Raw genomic sequence first — 23,743 nt, 5'->3', positions numbered from 1 at the left:
TTAGAGTTTCTTGTTGTTGTTGTTATTTACTACTACTAATCTAACTAATCATCATCATCATTATTAATATTTTTATTAAAGCACTAATAACAACAATAATAATTAGCAACAAATAATAACAATCATCATCTTTATCAATCACCAGTTATAACATATCAGTATGTTTCGTTAATACTGTATTCTTACAAACCAATCAGATTTAAGGTTTAACATTAGGGTTGGGGCCTGAATTTTAGTTTTTACATCAAAAGGGGAACATCAGTGAGAAGAATAGCAAATCTATCTGGATTTTTTCTTTAAAAAAATAAATAAAAATGTGATAAATATTCAGGTTGGCAGGCCATGCAAAAATAAGAAAATTGATTCTGCTATTGTGATTACATTTATAATGCACTTTCAATTCTCAGTGAGTATATAAAAAGAGATAGACATAAACTGTAAGCTAATCCACTTTGCCAAAATCAATTACTGTGTGACTCTCAAAAGATAAACCCCTTTTTTTGCAAAAATAAAAACATAACAGGATTAACCTAAAATTCATCACATTGTTTACAAACTCCATGCAATCAAAATTATGGTGGCTTTCAGTCCATGTATATGCTAATGTACTCCTTATAGCTGGTAAAATAAAATTTATTCCTGAAGGTACTGCTGTTCCCAGCATTCCCAGACATGTTGTCTGCGTGTATATCGATCAAAATGTCACTATAATGATACTAAACTACAGCCTTTAGTGTGGTCAGAGAGATTCTACAGTCCCTCATTAACATTAAAATCACATTTAATGTAATACAAGCACTCTTAAATGCCGCAGTAATGGCAAAGTGGATTTTTGTGGGTTGGTTTCCAAACAGTTAATTAGCTTATGTTGTTTAGTTCAGGACAACAAGACTAAACCTAATGAGAATTGCAGTTTGCAAATCCTTTTATGTCCGTAAAATGATGTATTTCTGAGTGAAAAAGCATATTCTACAAGAAAATAGGGAAAGACTTGATATTTTTCTGGAGTTGATTGAACAGTGAAAAGTGGATGCTACCAAAATGGAGCCAGACCTAGAACAAGTTGTTGTTGTTTTTTTGGTATTGCCATTATTCACTGTACTGTAGCATGTGCAGCCTACAGAAAAATATTTTTATTTTTAAGTTGAAGCCTATATAAAGATTAGAGAGTTTTTTTTACTAGAAAATATTATTGTGTAATACTTGTCAATTCTTTGTAATTTTTGTGAAATTTACTAGCAAAAAAGCAAAAGAAAATATGACTAATCTTGTTCAATCTGTATGTTAGTGGTGGGCATTTTTCATTTATTCTCCCTGCAGATTACATTGTTACGCCAGTAGGTGGAGACAAAGTGTCTGATCGTTCATTCAAGCGATCATTCAAAGACCCGGATTCATTCAGAATGAGATGAGTCATTGAATCATCCACAAGCGATTTGTTCATAAATACTAAGTAGGTACTAAGTAAATAAGAGTAGGTCATTGAATCATCCACTCAAGCGATTCATTCACTGTAATGAATGATTCACTGAGTTGATTAATTCAGAAACGAAACCCTACCGTGTTTTGTTTGTTGATTAACGTTGGTTCTGTTGAGGCTTTGTTTTTTTGTTTGTTTTGGAGGAACGGTTCTGTTGAGGCCTTGTTTGGAATTGTTTTCGAGGCAAAAACAGTAAAGTAAATTGTTTAAAAAGTAAGTTATGCAATATTAACTTCTTGTTGTTGTTTTACTTTTTTTTTGATGTTGACTCTTAACTAATCATTTAAATGCAATCTAGCTTTGAGATGTGCTGCTTCTACTGGCTGATTAGGGCAGCCATGCTGACCTTGTTGGGGAATTGCAGACAGACTTTCTTAATTAATTTGGCTGATTTAAATGTCATTATTGTGTTGTGTTATTTTAGCACCATTCTAGAATTTTCAGAAATGCTTACAGAGTATATTAAAATATAATTTTAAAGATTACAGGATTTGTGATATTATTGATCCATTCGGATATGTTTTATGCATGTTTTTAAATCCACTTATAACTGAAGTTTTCATCAGCTTATAATTTTATGATCATTTTCCACATTGCTTTAATATCAGCTTTATGTAAAAATGCACAAAGTTAAACAGTTACCTGAATAATAGCAGAAATGTATTTCAAACATAAGCCAAATGGGCAACATGGAAAAAATATGCCCAAATGAGTCAAAAATTGAATCAAAACAAAATCACAATTGAGTCATGAGCTTGTGAATCAGAATCGATTCAGTGTATTGATACCCATTCCTGCTGGGAAATATATTCAGAAGTTACTTGACAAATTGGACAGTCACTATAGAGATCTGTTTGGATGGCCAAGAAATGTTCTGAAAATGAATTAACTTCTATCATAAAACTGAAAGCACAACAGTAGTAAAAAGCCCAATTCAGTCCTAAGAGAGCATTCAGACTTGATTTTTCCCCAAGTATCACACATAAAAATCAAAGACAACATCAGCTCTGCATATCAACTACCCTGGATTGACTTCAGACAGTCTGTCTCAGAGCTTCTCCTCCTGTTAAACAAACCCTCACGCTGCACAGAATTTCAAACAGTGGGATCGATTCAAACATATATGTGCTGTTTATGCACAGAACACTTCTGCAGTCTTTATCTCTGCATGCTCCATTTTTTTTTTTTTTTTTACAGATACATAATGCAACAAATGCTGTTGTTTAAGCTGAACTTGTAATAAGCCCTTTAAATAACATTCCTTACAGTGAACGATTCATCTATGCATGTTATTCTGAAGCCAAAAATGACTTCGTAATCTTTCAAAAAACACAGATTAACTTGCTTTAATTTTTGAAATGACTTTCCTTTTCAACCCTTTTTCTAACTCCTACCCTCCAAATACCTGTCATTCAGCCACTTTTCACCATCCTATCAATTCCTGATGGATAAAATCACGTTTTATTAGGAAATGCTTCACATTTTATAAGTAAAATGGCCTGCAAACCCTTTTTGTTTCATACTGCCAATGCCATTTTGAAAAGGAAAACAAAAAGGAAAGACAAACAAAACAATTATGTTATAGACCTGAATTAACATTCAGAGCATTAATATGTACAAGCAACCTTAATGGTTCTTTCAGAAGCCATTTCAGTTAGAAGAGTCACAAACCAGCTGTGGGGGGATGATATGTTATTAAGTGCTTGTCATCCGCAAACAGAACGTCTGACAAATCCGCTTAGAAGACCGAGGGTGGAAAGAGTTTCAAATAATTGAACAAATATTTGAAACGAACAATCTTCACTATGCTCAGCACGTACTGCGATTGGCCACAGGGCATTATCTTCTGAAGCGGCCCTCGTTTGCTATTGATCCCCCTGCGTTAAACACCGGACTTTAAAAATCAGTAGCCACCGATTACTCTCAGATCACGGGTAACGAGGCTTTTGGTGATCGTTCAAACAGCGTAAGTGGAGCTCGCTTTTGCAGCACATTTTTTAATGGATTTCTTTGATTTTTCTTCAGAAAACAAAATACTAATATTAAAAGAATTTTTTTTTCTATGGCTGGTTGCTTCAAGTCTGATCACACAGAAAATGTTGATGAACTGAGGTATTATACGTGGTGCATGACAAGTTGCTCATCAAAGTTTTGCAAAAAGCTGCACTAATAATGATAATATCTCCTGAAGAGGGAAAAGAGAAAACCGTGCTTTCTTCTCGCCGTGCCAAAGAGAATTGAATCAATATTGTAAGATGAATTATCCATGTTGTAAATAATCAGAGACTTGTTCGGCTGCCTCAAGCCACCTTTGAGTGAAAGAACAGAAAATTGCTGAGACAGAGGCAATAACACAGGTAACAGGTCAAGTCATTGCTAGCCATCATTGAGATGAACGCCCCTGGGCTACTGATGCTTCACATGAGCTTTACTCTAATGATATAATAGTTTATCAAAGAGATCCAATGAAAGTTTACGGCAACTCCTGCAACTCTGACAAAAATGAAATCGCTGTCACTTACTCTTACTCTCTTAACACTTACTCAGTGTTTCAAACCTCTATGATTTCTTCTGTCCCATATGATTTTTTTTTCTCTAGCCAAAAAATCTTTCAAAAACAGTGGGAATAGAAAAGAATCGCCCCTTTTAAAATAATCACAAAGTTTTAGTGATTTATAATGTGCTTTGGTCATTTTTATTAGTTTTTGTTTTTTAAAGATTTCAATTTTGCTTTAATTTGCTTTCATTTCAGTATTTTTTTATTATTATTCATTTTAGTTTTCAACTTAAAATTGCTTTATTTCACTAAGTTGCCAAGGCAACATTTCTAATTTTATTTATTTATTGTTTTGTTTTTAGTTTATCGTCTAATATTAATGTTTTATTGTATTTCAGCTTTATTTCAGTTAACGAATACCAGTTTTAGTTAACAATAACAATACTGCATGACTATTGAAACTTATTTGAACATATACTTCCATTGTAAGTGTCTCACTTTAACCCAGATTTTTTTATTTTTAATTTTTTTATTTTTTGAAGAAAAAGTGTGACAAGTGGAAATTAATTTGAGTGGCAATCAACATAATGCCACAAATGCTGTCGACTGAGCTTAACTTGTGCCAAACCTGGAAAATGTATTTAAGAAAATATTTTTTTTTATTTGTAAAAGGAAACTGACTTTCAATTTTGACTTTCTGTTGCCTGCTGTAATATCATCCTATGCTGCTAATTACTCATGCACATCTCCAGAATTACATGCAGTTCTGCAGCAGATGTTGAGCCGATACCTAAATGCAAAAGACACAATGAAAGCCTGTGAAAATCACTCAGTGCTGAAGGGGATGCATACTGTATGTGCCCGTCAGTTCAAAGACATTCGGCTATTCCTGCTTGAAAAGAAGGAATCCTTCCTTCGCTGGTTGGTTGGTTGCTATGGATATCTCTCAAAAGCTCTTAGAATAATGGCACATCCCACCTCTGATGTCAGAGCTGTTGATGTGTGTGTAAAGAGGGAGGGAGGGAGCCGTAGCCTGTTGCTCATATCATCAAATGTGCCGCCAGCACTCCAGAAGCTCCACCGCCTGTTGAGGGAACGGATGGAGTTGAACGCTGAGCAGCAGACTGCATTTTTCCTTCTCCTTCTAGAGTAAAAGCAAAAGAATCTTCATAAATGGCATGAACACTCTCAACTACAGATGAACTACGGTAAGTGTTTCCAACTGATGCATGCTGTTTTCTTTTTATGCTTTTTGCAGTTTGGTTTTGTTGTTGTGGTGGGAGTTTAAACGTAGAATGCTGACGAAAGGAATGGGTTTTAACCAAACAAAGGTTTGCTTGAAAGTGATGTTGTTTGTGCAAATATGCAGTGGACGTGTCCCGTGAGTGGTTGAAGTACTGCGCTATAGTACAGGTTGCCCAAATCTGATCAGGCTGCTTCACTAGTTAGATTGCAGAGCTTCTGGACTGAACATGAACGAGTTTGCCTGTTTGAGAGAAGATAAATTAATATCGGTTCATAATACTTTCTTATATATTGTACAATATTATTAGGACTTATCAAAAATTTTAATTGAACTATTATGCATGATATGCAGATTTATTAATCAGATTACTCAGTTAATTGCATAGCTATGTATATCAGTATTTCCTCAGAAAAGCCCTTAAATGAAGATTTCAACTGAAGAATTGTCATTGCATGTCGCTCCAAAATTGTATGACTTTCATTCTTCTGTGGAACACAAAGAAGGTATTTTAACAATACAATGAAAGTCAGTGGGGTCCAGTGTTGCTTCCCAGTGTTCTTCAAAATGTATTCTATTGTGATTTGCAGAAGAAAGAAAGTCATACAGGTTTGGAATGAGGGGAAAGAAAATTATGGCAGTGTTAATTTTTGAATGTTCATAATTATCCCTGTAATGCTTGTTATTGTGGCAAACGAGTACAGCATTGTGTAGAGTAGACAGAAGTTGCTTTGGAAATGAGTATATTGTTTGTTTTATATGATTTTGTGGACTTGCTCGCCACAGAAATCCATTCAGTTGAGTTTGTTCATATGTTTGAGGTAAATTTAGAGTCCATTCACACACACATTCTTGGATTCCATGTGCTCTGATGTCTTTAAATGCTGGTCTGTGTAGACATGAAAACTAAAGCTTTTGGCGGTTGCATCACATCTTGCTATTTTTACGAAGCCATGTGAAGAGAAAAACAATTGAGATTTTTTTGTATGTCTCTTAAAGGGATAGTTAACCCAAAAATGAACATTGTCATCATTTACTCACCCTTTTGTCCTTCCAAAACTGTAAGAGTTTCTTTCTTTTTTTTTATGAATAAGAAGTTATTTTTTTTGGTGTGTGTTTTTTTTTTTTTTTATATTATTTTTTCTTCTTTTGTGTGGTTTGCAGCGTGTTTCATGTAGTAACCTTGAAATACATTATCTAGAGCACTAAAATGGCCAGAAATGACCCTGCTAGGGGAAAAAAACATAGTTTTCATTTCTGTAACATAATTTTTCATGTAATTAATTGTATTAAAATAATCTAATGTTAAATTGACAGCCCTGAATATTCTATACATTCAACTCTGCAAATATATTCACCTTACTCCACATTTAATTTCATAATGCTTTAATATATTTTGAAGTTTAGCTTTTAGATAAACAGTACCATTGTGGACCTTTTTATATTTGATATTTGATCTTACATACATTTTATACTTTCTAAAGTAAAACCTAACTGAATCTACAGTATTTGTAACAGTTTGTATCTAATTACTGTGACTCATGTTCATTCTTGTTTTGTCCTAAGAGCTGACAAATCTTCATGAGCGCTATTCAATTTCAATTTCAATGCAATTTTATTGTGCAGTTTTAGATGCAGGCTGGTCCAGTGTTTGATGAGCATACAGTTTGACAGTCAATCAATCCCCCTGATGAAAGCCAAATAAGATGCCATTACCAAATGACTGCAGTCAGGATGAGTCAATCTGGTTGAATTTAACAGCACCATTTATCTAGCATTCACAGATGCATCTCAAATGTTCAAACCCTGCGTGTCTGAACAACTGCGACTGCTAATACTAAAATTACACCACTCGTTTAATAACAAAATGTTAAGGATTTTCTATTATTTTTGGCCTGATTTTTCTGTCACACACAAAAACCTGTTTTGGTCCTAAATTTCTTGTTTTTGACTCAATTCCGTATATTCTGTGCTGGTTCTTACAGTATACATACAGACAACATCAGAATCTATTTGGGCTTTTAGAAATCATTTAAATATATCATATGAAATGGTATGAGGTGAAGACATGTACAGCAGGCCAAAAGTTTCTCAAGGTCACCAAGGCTGCATTTATTTGATTAAAAGTAAAACAGTAACATTGTGAAATATTATTACAATTACAAATAACTGTTTTCTGTTTGAATATATTGTAAAATCTAATTTATTCCTGTGATGCAAAGCTAAATTTTCAGCATCATTACTCCAGTCTTCAGTGTCACATGATCCTTCAGAAATCATTCTGATATTCTCTTCTATTATTCTGTTTTCATAATTTAAATATTTCATATGAAATGGCAGGGATACATGTACAAGGTGCCAGAAGTCTGAGACCACATCAGGGTTATTATAGTTAACCATAACTAAAACCATAAACAAGTTAATGGCATGGATACATGTACAAGGTGCCAGAAGATATATATATAAAATTCAGCTAGCTTGCAAGATAATATTTATCATTTTCATTTGATGTACTAAAATAACTGAAAGTAAAGCTGAAATAAAATGAATACAAACCATATATATTAAAAATAATAATAAAAATAACAAAAACAAAATTTATTTTATTTCAGACATTTCTCATTTTTATTTGAATAAAAATTTTTTTTATTTCAGACATAAAACTTAAATACTAAATTAATTTTAAACAAATTATATAGACATAAAAAAAAAATATTAAAAAAAACAAATAAAAAACAACAAAATTACTAAAATTTTATCTAAAATTAAAAAACTAATTCAAAATGTTAATAAAAACTCTAATAGTATCTCCAAGATACTAAAACTACACTGGACCGCACTGAAAATGTGGGTTATTTGGACAAATTAACTTGTGCAAAAGGTCCAGGCGAAATGTGGGTTATTTTTTAAACCAAGAAAAGGTTTTGATGTAATCAGACAATCATTAGGTTTTGTTCATGTAGGTGAAAGGTCCACACATAGAGATGTTTTTTGATGTATCGAAATAGCAGAGTTTTCACTGGCATCTCAGACTTTTGGACTGGACTGTAGTTCTGTTAGCACGTATCAACACATTCAGGGTTAGAAATCTCACTGTGGGTGGTTTGGGAAGAGTTGGTGACACTTAGTCATAATGAAGTACACTTATCTGAATGTCAGAGAGTTTCTTGGTGGTTGAGTGGCATCTACAGCCGTGAGTGGGTATGAATGGTCTTCATTTTCCCAAGGTTGGAACCTGTCCTCTCCGTGAATCATCATCATATCGGACGGGTAGCTCGAGGTTAAGAATGAGTCACATTTGCATATTATGAATTTCAAACCAGAAAATGACTGACATAAAAGTGAGTCTATCCATTTAACCAAGACAGTGATTCACGGTGTGTCTCTGGAAACTTCCTCTATCCAGTTATTCACACGGTGAGAAATGGACTCGCGCTCCGAGCTTATTAAGAAGAGATTAGATCTCTACAAACAAACGTTTTGCATAAACCTGTAGGAGTTTGGATTGATTTATAGGTGTTTCGACTACAAGGAACAGCAGCATTTCCTGACTGTGAGCAAGGAACTACATTTACATTCATGCATTTAGCAAAGGCTTTTTTAGCGTTCATGCATTTGCTGGGAATCAAAAATTATAAATAAATAAATATAGCACTTTGTTTTCTGGTTAAGCTGCAGGAACTTAATCTTCTATCTGTGTTAATTGGAAAATATTTTTGCGAATGCCATATAATATTTCTACACTGTAGTGTAGAAAGACATAAATTTTAGTGCTATTTTTTAGGCTTCAGCAATGTTTATATAAAACTTATTGGAGTTTAGTATTTCATTTTAAACATGATAAAATATGGTTTTCCTTGTGTGGGGTTGGTTTATTCGAAAATACAATAAAAAGACAGTAATATTGTGAAATATTATTACAATTTAAAATAATATCTTTTTATTTGAATACATTTTAAGATTTGAATTTTCAGCATCATTACTCCAGTCTTCAGTGTCACATGATCCTTCAGAAATCATACTAATATGCTGATTTTCTGCTTAAGAAACATTATTATTATTATTATTATAATCATCAATGCTGAAAACTGTGTTGACGATTAATTTTTTGAGGAAACCGTGATAAAATTATTTTTCAGGATTATTTGATGAATAGAAAGTTCACAAGGACAGCATTTCTTTGAAATAGATATCATTTGTAACAATATTTTACTGTCAATTTTTTGTTACATCAATTTAATGTCTCCTTGCCAAATAACAGTATTTAAAAACATTGACCAATAACAAAGTAAAAACTGGTTTTGTAGCAATAAACCTTGACTAACATTATAATGCACTATGGGGAAAAACAAAAATGTTTGTGAAACTTTTTATAAAAGTCCTGAAATGGCATTAACAGCCCACTTTACCTTTGTAATGTGACATATTTTTGAGTTAGAGCATATTCAATGAGAAAAAAAGTGTTGGATGTGACTTCATTTTATTAATTTTGAACTGATGCATAATGCAAAGTGGTCTAGGTGGAGTTCAAAATAGAGCTCAGCCAGAAAGTTTTCATGAATGATTGATTAAACGCTCACAATAAGACCAGGAAAGTGTATTAAGAGAGAAAATAGGGTCAATTGTGACTTGAAAAGTGCAGCTGGGATCGGCACAAGGGCCAGTTATATTTCTTCTGACTGCAATTTCAGGTTCAAAGGACACGTCCCTGAGAGCGCTAGTGATTTACAATTACAAAAGGCTTCATCAGCTTTGTGTGTATTGTACAAGGGTTGGTTTTAATGAGCATGGTTAATGTCTTTTCATACCTTCATGTGCAGTGTAATTGTGTGCTGTGGTCAGGATATAGCAATTGTAAATGGTCATTTACTGTTTGCCAAGCTTATGATTATGTAGTGACTGTGTTTAATTAAGAAATGATGGTGAGTCTGCAGATTTTCTAACCGCATTATTATTGAAGTGAGAAGCAATTTCTAAGCGCAGACATTACCCTGCCCTGTCTTTGGTGTCTGCAGAGTTTTTTTAGTGCTTGATAAATGAATAATTTGCTGAAAATGTACTCACCCTCTTGACAGTCTGAGATGCAAATGAGTTTGTTTCTTCATTAGAAGAACAGATTTGGAGAAATGTAGCATCGCATCACTTGCTCACCAGTGGATGCTCTGCAGTGAATGGGTGCCGTCAGAATGAGAGGCTAAACAGCTGATAAAAACATCACCACTCCAGTCCATCAGTTAACATCTGGACAAGCGAAAAGCTGTGTGTTCACACAAGATGTTCACAAGATACTGGTGGATTATTGTGATGTTTTTATCAGCTGTTTAGACTCTCATTCTGACGGCACCCATTCACTGCAAAGGATCCATTGGTGAGCAAGTGATGTAATGCTACATTTCTTCAAATCTGTTCTTCTAATGAGAATATAAACTCATCATTCATATTACATCTTGGATGGCCTGCTGGTGAGTACATTTTCAGCAAATTTTCATTTTTGGGTGAACTATTTTTTTTTAAATAACAGTTGTTGTATGGAAAAGAACTGCACAAAGAGAAAACAACCATGGGTTTTGGGAGTAAATAACAATAGAGTTTAAATTTTGTAATGCGTATAAACTGCAGCTGAGAGTTGTCTGGCCAGGAGTCTGTTCCCAATCATTGTCTTGCATGGCTCTGGCATCCTCATCCATTCTGAGTTGCTTTACTCCCAGTCGACAGGCTCTGAATGATGGTGGAGTAAATGTGTTTTGAAGCCTGCTCTGCAGGACAGGAGTTTATCATCGACAGTATCTAAAGGAATAAGTGAAGTGACACTGGGCGGCCTTGAATTCATCACCTTCAGCTCTCGTCTACAAACCTCTCGTTTGAAGTTTGATAAGAGCCTGCATGTTTCAGTCCATCTCATCAGATGAAGTGCTTTCCGCTACACTGACGCCATCCAGTGTTGCTGTCCTTGTTCTTCATCCTCCTTCAAACACATTTTCAGTTCAACAGCAGCTTTCTGTCGTCTTCTCACAGCTCTTGAATGTTTCTTCTCCAGCTGTGGTCCCCCTGAGGCGCGCTGCGGTCCGGCTAATGGAAGCGCTCAGTCTGTGGCAGTAACACTGTTCAGACTGACACCCGCGTCTTCCGTTGTGGGCCGCTGTGGTTTCCTTTCCCTGAAGTGCTTGGGCATAATGGAGATTACTCACTGAGGTCGGCGTGCTGGTGTCACACATGAGATGGATAATAACTGCAGGAAAAACTGCAGGACAAATCCTTATGTAATCATTACATAATTTATTTTGAAGTTTGTGTGGCCATGTGATCCAGCTGAACATGAAACAATTAGAATATTGAAGAGAATGAGAGAATGAAATTAGAAAGCGATTAAACGATTGGGTTCTTGCTCGTAAGTTTGAATTAGTATACTGGCATCAGAATATTTTATTAAAGTTTCATTAAAGTGGCCCTTTTCTGGGAAATTAAAGTTTGCCATTTACTACAAATGCAAGAATTTTAAGGATCATTTTTGCATCAATATTTCAGATTAATGTCTTCAAATATGTGTGATAAAAAAAAAGTTTATTACCTCATAAAAATGTCCTGACATTTATAATGTTATAATAATATAATTTTAGAAATTATTATAATTTTATAATATTAAAAATACTATCATGAAATTATAAAAAATAATGGTAATACTTAAGAAATATTTAAGAATTAATATTTTTATATAAAAATTATTGACCAACAAGATTTTTTTTCCCATTATTTTCTTGACATTTATTGTTTTCAAATATGTGCAATAAAAAGATAATATTTTAATTGCCTCAAAAAAAAAAGTTACATTAAAAAAATAATTAATTACATCATAAAAATAAGCGACAAATCAAAACAAGCATACAGAATTAATTCCTAATAAGGTGAATTTCACATAAACATGTCTGGGTCACATTTCACATTCAAATCTACATCATTTTATATATACAGTATAATTTTTTCTTGGTATTATATGAAGTATAATTTTTCTTATGATTTTAAAATGTAGTATAATTAATAGAACAAAAGTATAATTTTTTGATCATATATTGATATTAAAAACGCTATGATATACTAATACTATACTAAAATAAAACTACTATAAAATTATAAAAATAATGCTAACAATTAAAAAGAAATGTAAGAATATTTAAGAAATTAAAATGTTTTCCTAAAAAATTTTTTATTGACCAGTAAGATTTTTATTTATTTATTTATTTATTATTATTACACATTTCTACACAAATCATTTTCATCATAATGCATCTGGAGATTTTTGTCATTTTCTATAATTATCTCTGTGATAATTTCTTATTACATTCTCATAAATATTGTATAGTGTGTATTAATTAAGTAAAATTGTTAAGATGCAATATTTTAATTAGCACAAAATATCAGTGCAACATATACTTTCACCATATATAAATACTTTACAAAAATAAAATATACTTTCTACATTAATATACTTTAAAATATACTGTAATTTGTTTTTGCATTACAGTAATTTATCTATTTATTTTGATTACATTAATTTAACTTGCCATTGTGTGCTTTATTGTCATTTATTATTGTCCAATAAAACCTGAACGTGTTCCTGCATGTTTTTTTGAGATTCACCCAGTAGTGTGATCATAATCCGTGATGAGGAGGTTTGCATCTTGACCAGATTTTCAATGTATGCCTACAACAATGCATTAATAAACAGAAGCATTAAGTGCAGAAATGGAGATCAGGATGACCTTGCTGCTGGAATATAAATGCGAACACAAACTCAGATATTTTGGCACGTCAGACTGCCGTGCATCAGCTGAAAACCCGCCAGGAATAGAAGCAGTGCTGTGGCAGAGGTTAAGTACAGTGAGAAGATGAAGAGATTTGCTGAACTGCTGCGAAGCCCAGAGACTGTTTTATGAACAGTGGACACAAGAGAGGAAGAGAAAGCAATTATAGCCTGAAGATGTTGCTTGTTTCAATAAATTCAGCAATTTATTAAATCCACCCACTAATATCGAAAAAAAAAATCTCTCCCTCTCTCTGATTCCCGTTCGAGTTGATGTAAGCAGATGTCTTACGATATGAGCATTGCCTCAAGCGCTGTTGGACCTGAGCATCCCGATGTTTAAACGTGTTGTGTGTACATAGTGGTGTAAGAGATGTATTTACTGTGTCCCTGTCGATCTGTTGCAGGGAATATTCTCTGCTGCGAGCTACAAGTGTCAGAGATACAGATGAGGAGAAAACAGCATTAACTAATTAAAAGATGATTTTTGGCAGTGCAAATGGATATTTATCACTCTAAACAGTGTTTTAAGCAAAACTCTTGCCTATAATTAACAAAATGAATGGTGGTAAATATCACTATAAAAAGTTTATAGAAATAATGGAAAATGGGGTGGGGGGGTGACATGTCATCAATGGTGACATTTTAGTTTTACTCAGATACACACTTTTACATAAGTAGAACCGTTTGCAAATGCTTCTTATAGATTTATATTTTTAGTATAATGAAAAAATACAACATAAAAATATTACTCTGAAAAATTAATGTGTATACTGTATAAATATTGTACATGAATTTTCATTATATATATATATATATATATATATATATATATATATATATATATATATATATATATATATTAAAATATTTTTATTATTTCCTTGACATTTAAGAACATTTCTATTATTACTCTAAAGCATTCAGACATTTTTGCACATTATGACATTTTCTGTATGTGATTTTGCTCGTTATGTTATTATTGATATTTTTTTCCTTTTGTTATGTTTTTGTTTGAAAATTGGTTTGCAAATACCTTATGTTTACCTTGAAGTTCTTAACTGAAAACTAGAAGGTTGTAGGTTTAAATCCCGCTGTACTTTGTACAAAAGTGTCTGTTAAGACAGTACTAACTTCTTTTGCACATCCATCTCAAACTCTGTAGTGCATTAGTGATGAGGAAAAATGACCAGATCAATCTGATGGTGACAGACAAACTGCCGCGGACATTTCTTTGACAAATCCACTCTTGGGCATGATAGGAAAGTCAGACGGCCACAGATGCATCAATCTGAGGGAGCAGAAGTCGTAGAGACGTAGAGCTGCAGGATGCAGACCGGACCGTGTAGACAATGGGTGGGCGGCACCAGAAGAGAGCATGAGATGCGTGGGACGGGGTGGGGCGCGTTTGCCAAGTGCTCTCACCAGGCAGCAGTGGAGGATGGTGTATCATCACCCAAAACATGAATCTTCCTGCTTAATCATGACAGGCGAGCACTGTGGATTTAAAGTGCACTAAAATAGTTAGCATAATAGTGTGATGAACATAATGGAAATGATGCACAACACTGACATCAGGATACTTTACTAGCTCTTCAGTAGGATCTGGTGATATAGCTAAAAAATAATATTTGATGTTTTTCAGCCAGATGTATTTGATATAAATCTCTATTTATTTATTTATGTTGAATGATTTAATAGTGATTCTCCCCCTCCCAGGTAGATAAATAAGGCTTAATGTAAGATTTAAAGTATGTTTTCTGCTGTATTTGACTAAATTGGCACAAGAAAGCATGATATTTAATCATTTTCATCTAAAAGGCCTACTATAACAACACATAGTAACAAAAACATCAATATATCTATATACAGTATACCTTTAAAAGTTTGGGGTCAGTAAGATTTTTTAATGTTATTAAAATAAGTGCAGTGCTTGAATTTAATATCACCATCAAAATTATTAAGTATATGCAGTATCATCATGAATATTTAATTTATTGGCCATCTGTACTGTTTTCGCTGGATGATGTGTTTTGATGTGTTCAACAGCAGAGAGAGGATGTTTTTTTGTGTGTATAAAGATGTACCGGAAGAAAAGCTTTGGCTTCTATTATGTTTGACATGCAAATAAGTATCAGCCATACATAATTCAATAACCCTCATACAAATCAGCCAGGAGTTATTTCCCATGTTATCCATCACTTTGACAAGATGCAACACTGATATTCTAGTTATTGTTTTGCCATTAAGCTTTCACACACATGCACTCAGATACTCTAAAAAAGTTTGTACTTGATGCTAAACAATGCATTCATTTAGAGAATAATGTACGTTTGACAGCAAACAAAGATATGTATATTTGTTCTAAATGGGTCAGAGCTCATGTAAGTAACAGCGGGAGTAAGACTTGTTCTTTCTGGCTGATCAAAATATGAAACTTGTCAGATTTTACCATATGATATCAGATCCAGCTGGGTTTTTTGATATATCAGAAGCAGCGTGGAGGCTGTTGCCATTAAATTTTGCATGACTGCACTGAGTGTATTAAACACACAAGCAATTTTCCCATTGAGTAATTTTCTCTGGCTGTCACAGTATGATTATTCTTGCCTTTCAACAGTCACCAAATCTAGCAATGTACATAAGCGATGCCTGTAATCTTCCTGTGCTCCGCATACAAAATATCACATTACCAGACCACTCTCGTATTCTGCTCAAGTAGCTCAGTCATATAACTGAAAATCGGGGAACAACTGGTTTTGTTCAAACGGCACTTTTCCTTGTGATGACTTGTAGTGTCTAGAGATCAAGCCCTGAAAATCGTGCTGGGAAAAGATATACTGTATATTAAGATAAATAAGATAGGCCTATATATTGGGGCTGCCAAACAATATTTTAATCAAATTAATAACACAATGTGGCAATGAGTTAATCTAATTAATCGGAAATTAATCAAATTTCGCTGAGAAATTACCAACCCAAAAATTATTTCAAGACGAGAAAAGCATCAAATAAACATAGCAAAAAGTAGCTTTAGAAAGAAATATTTGATTTGATTTGACAAAATGTATAATTTTTTTTTCAGGAGCTGCATCTAAATTGGTATTTTGAAATATTTACTGACTGTTTGTTTATTGCAGCTCAGTGGTGGCATGAATGCATTTACACTGCAATTACAATTGTATAAATGATGCCTTGAGATTTAATGGGTTTTAAATATTAAAGGGATAGTTCAACCAAAAATGAAAATTGTCATAATTTATTTGTGCTCAAACCTGTATGACTGTATTTGTTCTGTGGAACATTAAAAAAGAAAATTTGAGAATTTTTTTGAGATTTTTTTTTTTTTCATAGAATGGAGGTCAGTGGTAACCAAAACAATTTGGTTACAAACATTCTACAAAATATCTTTTATGTTCTGCAAAATAAAGTCCTATAGGTTTCGGTGAGTCATTTTTTTGGGTGAACTATTCTTTTAGTGTTTGTTTGTTTATTGATTGATTGATTTACATCTGAAATTATTTTTAATGAAATGATGCTCTAAATAAGAAACTAAAACTGCCAACAGCTGGCGGTATATTTTTTTATAAGTAAGTCATTGAGTCATTCATTCATTCCATTCCTTCAAACAGCTGATGCATTCAGGAATGAGTTAAATGGCTCTTTTAATGAATGGACCACTGAATCATTGATTCACCTGATTCGTTCAAAACATGGATTCATTCAGAAACAAATCACCGTCATGTTGCTTGAAGATGCACAACAGTTCTGCTGTGGCTTTGAAGGTAACATTTTCGTTGAAAATTGAGCTAAAACAGACAATGCTGTGTCTAAAATATAGCACAATATTAAGTACTTATTTATTGAACTGTGTTGTATAAAACCATTATCACATTTGCACTTGTGTGAAACTGCACTCTTTGCTCGTGTGATATTGCTAAACTATATCATGTGATGTAAATATGAGACAAAAAGTCATACGGTGGAATTTTTGCCCCAAACTCTTGAAATTTAGGGATAGATAACTGCATTCTATAGGCTACATCAAGCAGTGAGCTGTTGCCCTGCATCATGTTCTTCACCAATCAACTGTATGAAATGTAAGATTACTAAAGTGACCTGAATGGATTGTTTTTTTATAGAAAATATATTAAATTAATGTGTTAAATCGAAAGCCCTAATAAATATGTTTTATGGATGAATGAAAAATACAGGTTTGGAAAGACGTGAAGGTGAGGAAATGACAAAATGTTCATTTTGGGAAGAAGTGTTGTTTGAAAGCAGAGGGTTCAGATCCTCAGCACTCGGTTTTCTTCATGATGGAGGTTAGCGCTGTTAGGTTTGGAAAGTGTGCTCAGCATGTTACTGCCAGAATCACAGTCCTGTGACTCAGAGGCAATCTGGAGAAAAAGCCCTGGAGCAAAGCTGTGATCTCACTGCGTCAGAGAGAAATATACACTTGAAACTCACTGTTACCAATGCTGCAGTTCAAAGGTTCGCTCATCTCCTCGATTTTTCTTGCATTCTGTCCATCCGTGCTGTAGTTCCTTAAAAGGGATAGTTCACCAAAAAGAAAACTGTGTCGTTGTTTACTCATCCTCTTGTTCTTCCAAACCCACTGACTTTCTTTCTTCTGTGGATCAGAAATCTTGAAGAATGTATTGGAAAAAAACAATATGAACAATGAAATACTGCATCCAGGTGACAAAAGCACCACAAACATGCAATAAAACCAGCACATTATATTCCAAGTCTTCTGAAGTCATATGATTGCTTTAAATGAGGAACAGACTGAAATTTAAGTCATTATTACCCCAAAATCACACATGCACATTTCCAAATGTAGCACATCAAGAACCATTGCACTAGATTTGATGCTTCTAAACACCTGGAATACAACACAAAAGTATGGTCTATTTCTGTGGTCTATTTCTGTGGTGCTTTTTTGGCAATTTAATGGATTTAACTGGCTATGGGTGCTCTGTTCATATACTAAAATTCTGGTTCACTGTTAGTGTGTGTTTCTGTTGTCTGTGCCCAATCTTTGAAAACTAGTGTTTGCCTGTCAGATTAAAAAGTCACCAATTGCCATCTTTTTCCACAGACGTCCATTCCTCTTCCCAACCTCTTCTTCCTGTCACTGTGTGGAATTTGTTGACCCCTACCTTTCACCTTCCTCTCATCCACTTATTCTCATGTCACTCCTTCTTTGACACTCAAGCCTTCTTAAGATAAAGGCTGGCTTGTGCGGAAGATGAAGGCAGCGGACGCCCCTCAGCAGCACCATGGTTGGTGCACATTTAATTTAACAGCTCAGAAACAAAAGGCAAAGCCTAATCATTATCTGGTGGCGACTGACAGTGCAGGTGCTTAATAAGCATGCAGTGACGCACACGCTTCCTGATTTTAGCAACCCGAAGGCTCCCATCTTGGCCCCTGATTGGTGCCTGAACACACAGGGCCACAGACACTAATTTGTGACTTGTGAACCCATTACAGCTTAATCATGGTAATTGATTTAATTAGTTTGGACACTGGCCATGAGGGTATAAAGCATCTGGGAGCAGAGTTGTGCACCATTCGGAATTTTAAAATTCCAATTTTATTTTTAATTATTATGTTATTAATTATACTGATTCTGTGGTGCTTTTTTGGTAGGGTTGTGCACTATTCAGAATTAAAATAAATTAACTTTTTAATATTTTATTATACAGTATTAATTAATTATATTATTAATTGTATATAGAATATATTAAGTGAACTTAAAATGTAATATTAAATAATGAAATATACAATTTGAATTCGAATGTACTGTAACATGAAATGACATGTTGACATGCTTGTAAGCTGTTTGAAAAAAAAGTACTTAAGTTTGAACAGTTAATATATATTTAATATACTGTATATATTTTTGTTAATACTTTTTATACATTATATATTTTTTTTTTACATTTTATAAATTATATATTTAAATAAATTGCATTTTTTGTTATAGTTAACCATAAAAAACTGATTGAAAAAAAATGTTAATTAAAAATAAAATCTTAATAATAAGAAGAATAAACATTTTTTTTATTTCAGCTATAGTTGCAAAGGCAGTATTTCTCATTTTATAACATGATTAACTAAAATACAACTGAAATAAAAATTAAAAACTATGTAGACATTAAGAAAAAAAACTAATTCAAAATATTAATTAATATGATAATATTTCAATGATACTAATATAACACTACAAATTTAATTTAATTTAATGCATTACCTCTGCTGATTTTCTTTGAAATAAAAGACTTCCCCTTCCTGTGGGAAATGGCCAATTCAATTCAATTCCCCAAAGTGAAAAGGAACTAATAAATCCTGCCTAAAATTGTTTGGAATTTGTTTGTTTTCATTTATGATATGTGTAGAAAGTGAATTTGGTTTTATCATTTAGACTGTGGTTCGCATTGCAGCGTTGCAAGTAAGGTGTCTAAGGTTTGAAATACTCCACTTGTTGTGTAGGTGAATGTTTGAGATGAGTTTGAAAAAGAGGTGTTGGAAGCACTTGAGTTATTCATTTTCACACTCTTACTTGGTTGGGAAGGCTTCGTGTCATGGGCTATCACAGGCTAGCTACTGTAGATGCATGCAAAGATATTCTGTTCACTTGTTTTGTAAGGGTTCATTCATTGGCAGGTCCCATGCAACAAGTCCCAACATAAAGCATCTTATCTGAAGGTCCCAGATGCTCCTAAAAACAAGTGATGCAGATAAGGCCCTGTGGGGTTAAAACCAAGAAATGGTTGTAGTATGAAATAGCATCAGTTTTGTGAAAAATCCTAATCTAACCAACAGTCCCTGTTGAATAAAAAACAGCATATGCTGGTTAGGTATGTTTTGAAGCATGGTTTGAGCTGGTTTAAGCTACCATCTTAAACCAGCTGCCATGCTTCAAAACATAACTTTTTTTCAACAGGAGTGTCTCTCATTTTGAACAGTGCGTGCATTTGAGACTATTGCACTCTACTAGACCTAAATCACAGAGTCTTCCCCAAAAAGTAGACAGCAGGATTATTGATCAGCTGAACCCGGGAGGTTTGTGTTCATTAGGAAGTACTTTGAGGTGCATTACAGAGGCAGAGGGGCCCGTGTGATGTCATCAGCCAGCAGAGCCTCTTATTGTAATAGCATCCGCTTTGTCTTGCTACCTCCTCTGGACAGGTTTTTTTATTTTAGTGACTTTGTTCATTCATCTATTTAAAAGTTTTTAATGTTTTGGTTGGTATAATGTGCCACAAACTTTTTGTCACAGCGAGTTTCAAGTTTAAAGGAATATTCTGTGTTCAGCACAAGTTACTGTAAGATTAATCTGCAGCACTTAATGTTTATTTTCCAAAACAACAATGAATATATTTAAACTTCTCTTCTTCTTTAAAAAAAGACTGAAGCAACTACAGTGGAAGTGAATGGGGCCAAATAGTATGTGTTAATATGAAATGACCATATATCCAGTTTTACAAATGCAATGCCTTAAACACTAAAACTGCTGTAAAAATGACAAGAAGCTAGAAGAATACACAACAGCTGAAATAATACACAACTTGTACCAAAAGAATGAATAGAAGTGCTTTTAAAAAATTATAATCTTCATATTTCGACCTTTAAATCTCTTAAAAATCGGCCACATTCACTTCCACTGTAAGTGCCTCACAGTAACCTCCATTTTCAGAGACAGACGGATAAATTAATAGAAAGATTTGCATTTAGTTTGTATTTAATGTATATATTATCTTTTATATATACATTCATTAAATCTAAATGTATTAAAATAATAATTCACGTCTATCGTAAGTGCATCACAACCTCCATTTTTATAGATAGACAGACAGACAGATTTGTATTTAGTTTGTATTTAATATATATATATATATATATATATATATATATATATATATATATATATATATATATATGTATTTAATATATATATATTTATTATAAATATACTTTTTATATATACTTTATTAAATTCATATTTATTAAATAATAATCTAATGTATTAAATTATTATTTCTATTATAATTAGTAATTATATTATTTTATAGTTATTAATTATGTTGTTAATTTATATATGTATTTTATATAAATTAATTTTAAGACCAGGTTGGAAATTACAATTTTATTTTTAGACCAGGGTGGAAAAAAAACTTAATTTCCCAGAACTTATTTCCTGTTGAATTTCTTTGAATTAATTGTTTGATTGTTAGTTTTTTTCTTACAATGGATAAGCCAGTTATTTATTTATTTTATTTTTACATTTATTTTAATTATATATATGTATATATATATATATATATATATATATATATATATATATATATATATATATATATATATATATATATATATATATATATATATATTTTTTTTTTTTTTTTTTTTTTTTTTTTTTAATGGTAATCAACATTATGCCGCTAACGCCTCTGATTAAACTTAACTTGTATCACCTGACATATTCCTTTAAGAATGAATGACCAGGAAGTTGATGGTCACTCAGGTTTCTGTTAGAGTTTATAAAAGTGACATAAATTGCACTAATATCATCAATCGTAAAAGGCCCGTTCACACCAACACAATCGTTTCTAATGCTGTGAAAACAGGGAAGTTCACACCGCATCCAAAAGATAATAACAGAGGAGCGATATCGCTGGAATCACTTTCAGAACTATTTTTTTAGCCAATCAAACACTGACAGCCAATCAGAATCCACCCAATTTTACGGAGCTCGAGCATTTAAAGCATCAGACGACAAAACTGTGTACGCTTAAATAAACAGCATGCTATTCTCTGTTGGTGTGGATGTTAATATAGTTATCATTATCAGTCTTGGAGTGATCAAGCCTTAATACATCGATCACTAATCTGCTGTCTCTCTCTCATTGAGCAGGTCACTCTTTGAGAGGAAGCACTGGGCTACAGGCATGTGACAGCTGCTGAGGTAAAGATGACTTTACTGGCAGGCGATGGTTCGGATTATGACTACAGTGCTTTAAGTTGCACCTCGGACACCTCTCTGAACGGGCCGCCCATCCAGGAACGAGAGGCCCTCAAGGGTGTTTATTACAAACGGGCGCAACAACTGTCTCCGACCGACTCTAACATCACCGATGTGCTCTATCCAGATGACAACGGCAACCTGCTTTCCTGCGGCCAGCGGCTGCATGTCATCATTAACGTGGGCGGCCTGCGGTACCAGCTTCCCTGGACCACGCTGGAGGACTTCCCCCTCTCACGTCTGGGCCAGTTGCGTCTGTGCAGCAGCTTTGATGAGATCATGCGGGTGTGCGACGACTACGACGTGATCCACAACGAGTTCTTCTTCGACCGCAGTCCCTGCGCCTTCCAGACCATCCTCACCTTCCTGCGTGCCGGGAAGCTGCGCTCTCTGCGCGAGATGTGCGCCCTGTCCTTCCGAGAAGAGCTGCTGTATTGGGGCGTACCAGAGGAGAGCTTGGAATGGTGCTGCCGGCGACGCCTCCTGCAGCGCGTGGAGGAGTGCAACGAGTTAGAGCGGGTGGCAGAGGAGGACGACGAGGATGACAGCCAAAGCAGTTTGGCCAGAGAGTCTCGCCTCAGCCACTGGATGGGAAAGCTAAGAGACATGGTGGAGAAGCCTCACTCCGGCCTGCCGGGGAAGATCTTCGCCTGCCTGTCGGTCCTGTTCGTCACAATAACAGCCATCAACCTGTCCATAAGCACCATGCCTGCCATGAGGGAGGAGGAGGAGACGGTAAGTGTCAGTTTGTCCTGACATCTACAGTTCAAAAGTTTGGGGCTTTTTGGAAAGAAAGAAGCTTTTATTTAGAATTAAATTGATGATAAATTGACATTTATAATGTTACAAAATAATTTTATTTCTAATAAATAAAACTTTCTATAAAATGTATCATGTTTCCACAAAAATATAACCTGTTTTCAACATTGATAATAATAGGAAATGTTTCTTGAGCAGCAAATCAGCATATTAGAATGATTTCTGAAGGATCATGTGACACTGAAGACTGGAGTAATGATGCTGAAAATTCAGCTTTGCATCACAGGAATTAATTACATTTTACAATATATTTAAATAAAAATAAGCTATTTTTAAATTGGAGTAATATTTCACAATTTTACTGTTTTTACTGTAATGTTGGTCAAATAAATGCAGCTTTTGTGATCATGATTTGTTAAATTTTTTATTGTATTTTTTGAAAAATGTAATCTAAGAAAAAATTTTGATTGGTTTTGTTTATATTTTTTGTTTGATTTGATTAATAAAAAAAAAAAAAAAAAAAAAAGCTAAGGATTAAATTCACACTCTGTCCGACAGATGATCACTTTTTTGTTTGTTTGTTTTGGCTGATAACTGATAAATGGCTGATATTTATACTATGTGTATCCTATGTATACTCAGATCGAGCACACTTACTGAAATACATCAAGCTCCAAGACCCCTGTTCAGAATCGTTCTACTCAACCAAAGCAAAGGCTTTGCTACAGGAGAGGTCATCTTTTTCCAGAAATAATTTGTGGCAATTAGACTGAGTTAAAACAGCTCCTCTAATTGAATTAAGACACCCATTGGCTCGGCTCACATCAGTCACTGGAATAATTAAAATTGCCGCCCCTGGTACAGAGAAAAACAGAGCATAGAAAATTAAATTAAGCGTTAAATCAACATAGCACCAGCCAGACAGAGACTCA

The 23,743-nt window shown here is 33.8% G+C and overlaps 1 protein-coding gene across 3 annotated transcripts in view; it reads left to right on the top strand.

Annotated features, from left to right (window-relative positions):
- LOC122135135 (potassium voltage-gated channel subfamily G member 1-like) overlaps positions 1–23,743 on the top strand; it is a 60,325-nt gene that overhangs the window by 31,514 nt on the left and 5,068 nt on the right. Inside the window, exons 1-2 of one of the 3 annotated variants that reach the window (XM_042713710.1) lie at positions 4,981–5,185; positions 21,945–22,787. In XM_042713710.1, coding sequence (XP_042569644.1) covers positions 22,002–22,787 — 786 coding nt within the window. In that variant the 5' untranslated portion in view covers positions 4,981–5,185; positions 21,945–22,001. Of the gene's footprint in view, positions 1–4,980; positions 5,186–21,472; positions 22,788–23,743 lie in introns of those variants that run through there. The other 2 variants (XM_042713711.1, XM_042713713.1) reach the window with 2 other exon arrangements.

The sequence above is a fragment of the Cyprinus carpio genome, chromosome A23, assembly GCF_018340385.1.
Source record: "Cyprinus carpio isolate SPL01 chromosome A23, ASM1834038v1, whole genome shotgun sequence".
In the NCBI taxonomy this organism is placed as follows: Eukaryota; Metazoa; Chordata; class Actinopteri; order Cypriniformes; family Cyprinidae; genus Cyprinus; species Cyprinus carpio.
Note: the sequence above shows the minus strand (reverse complement) of the source record. Positions and strands in the feature narration are given on the sequence as shown.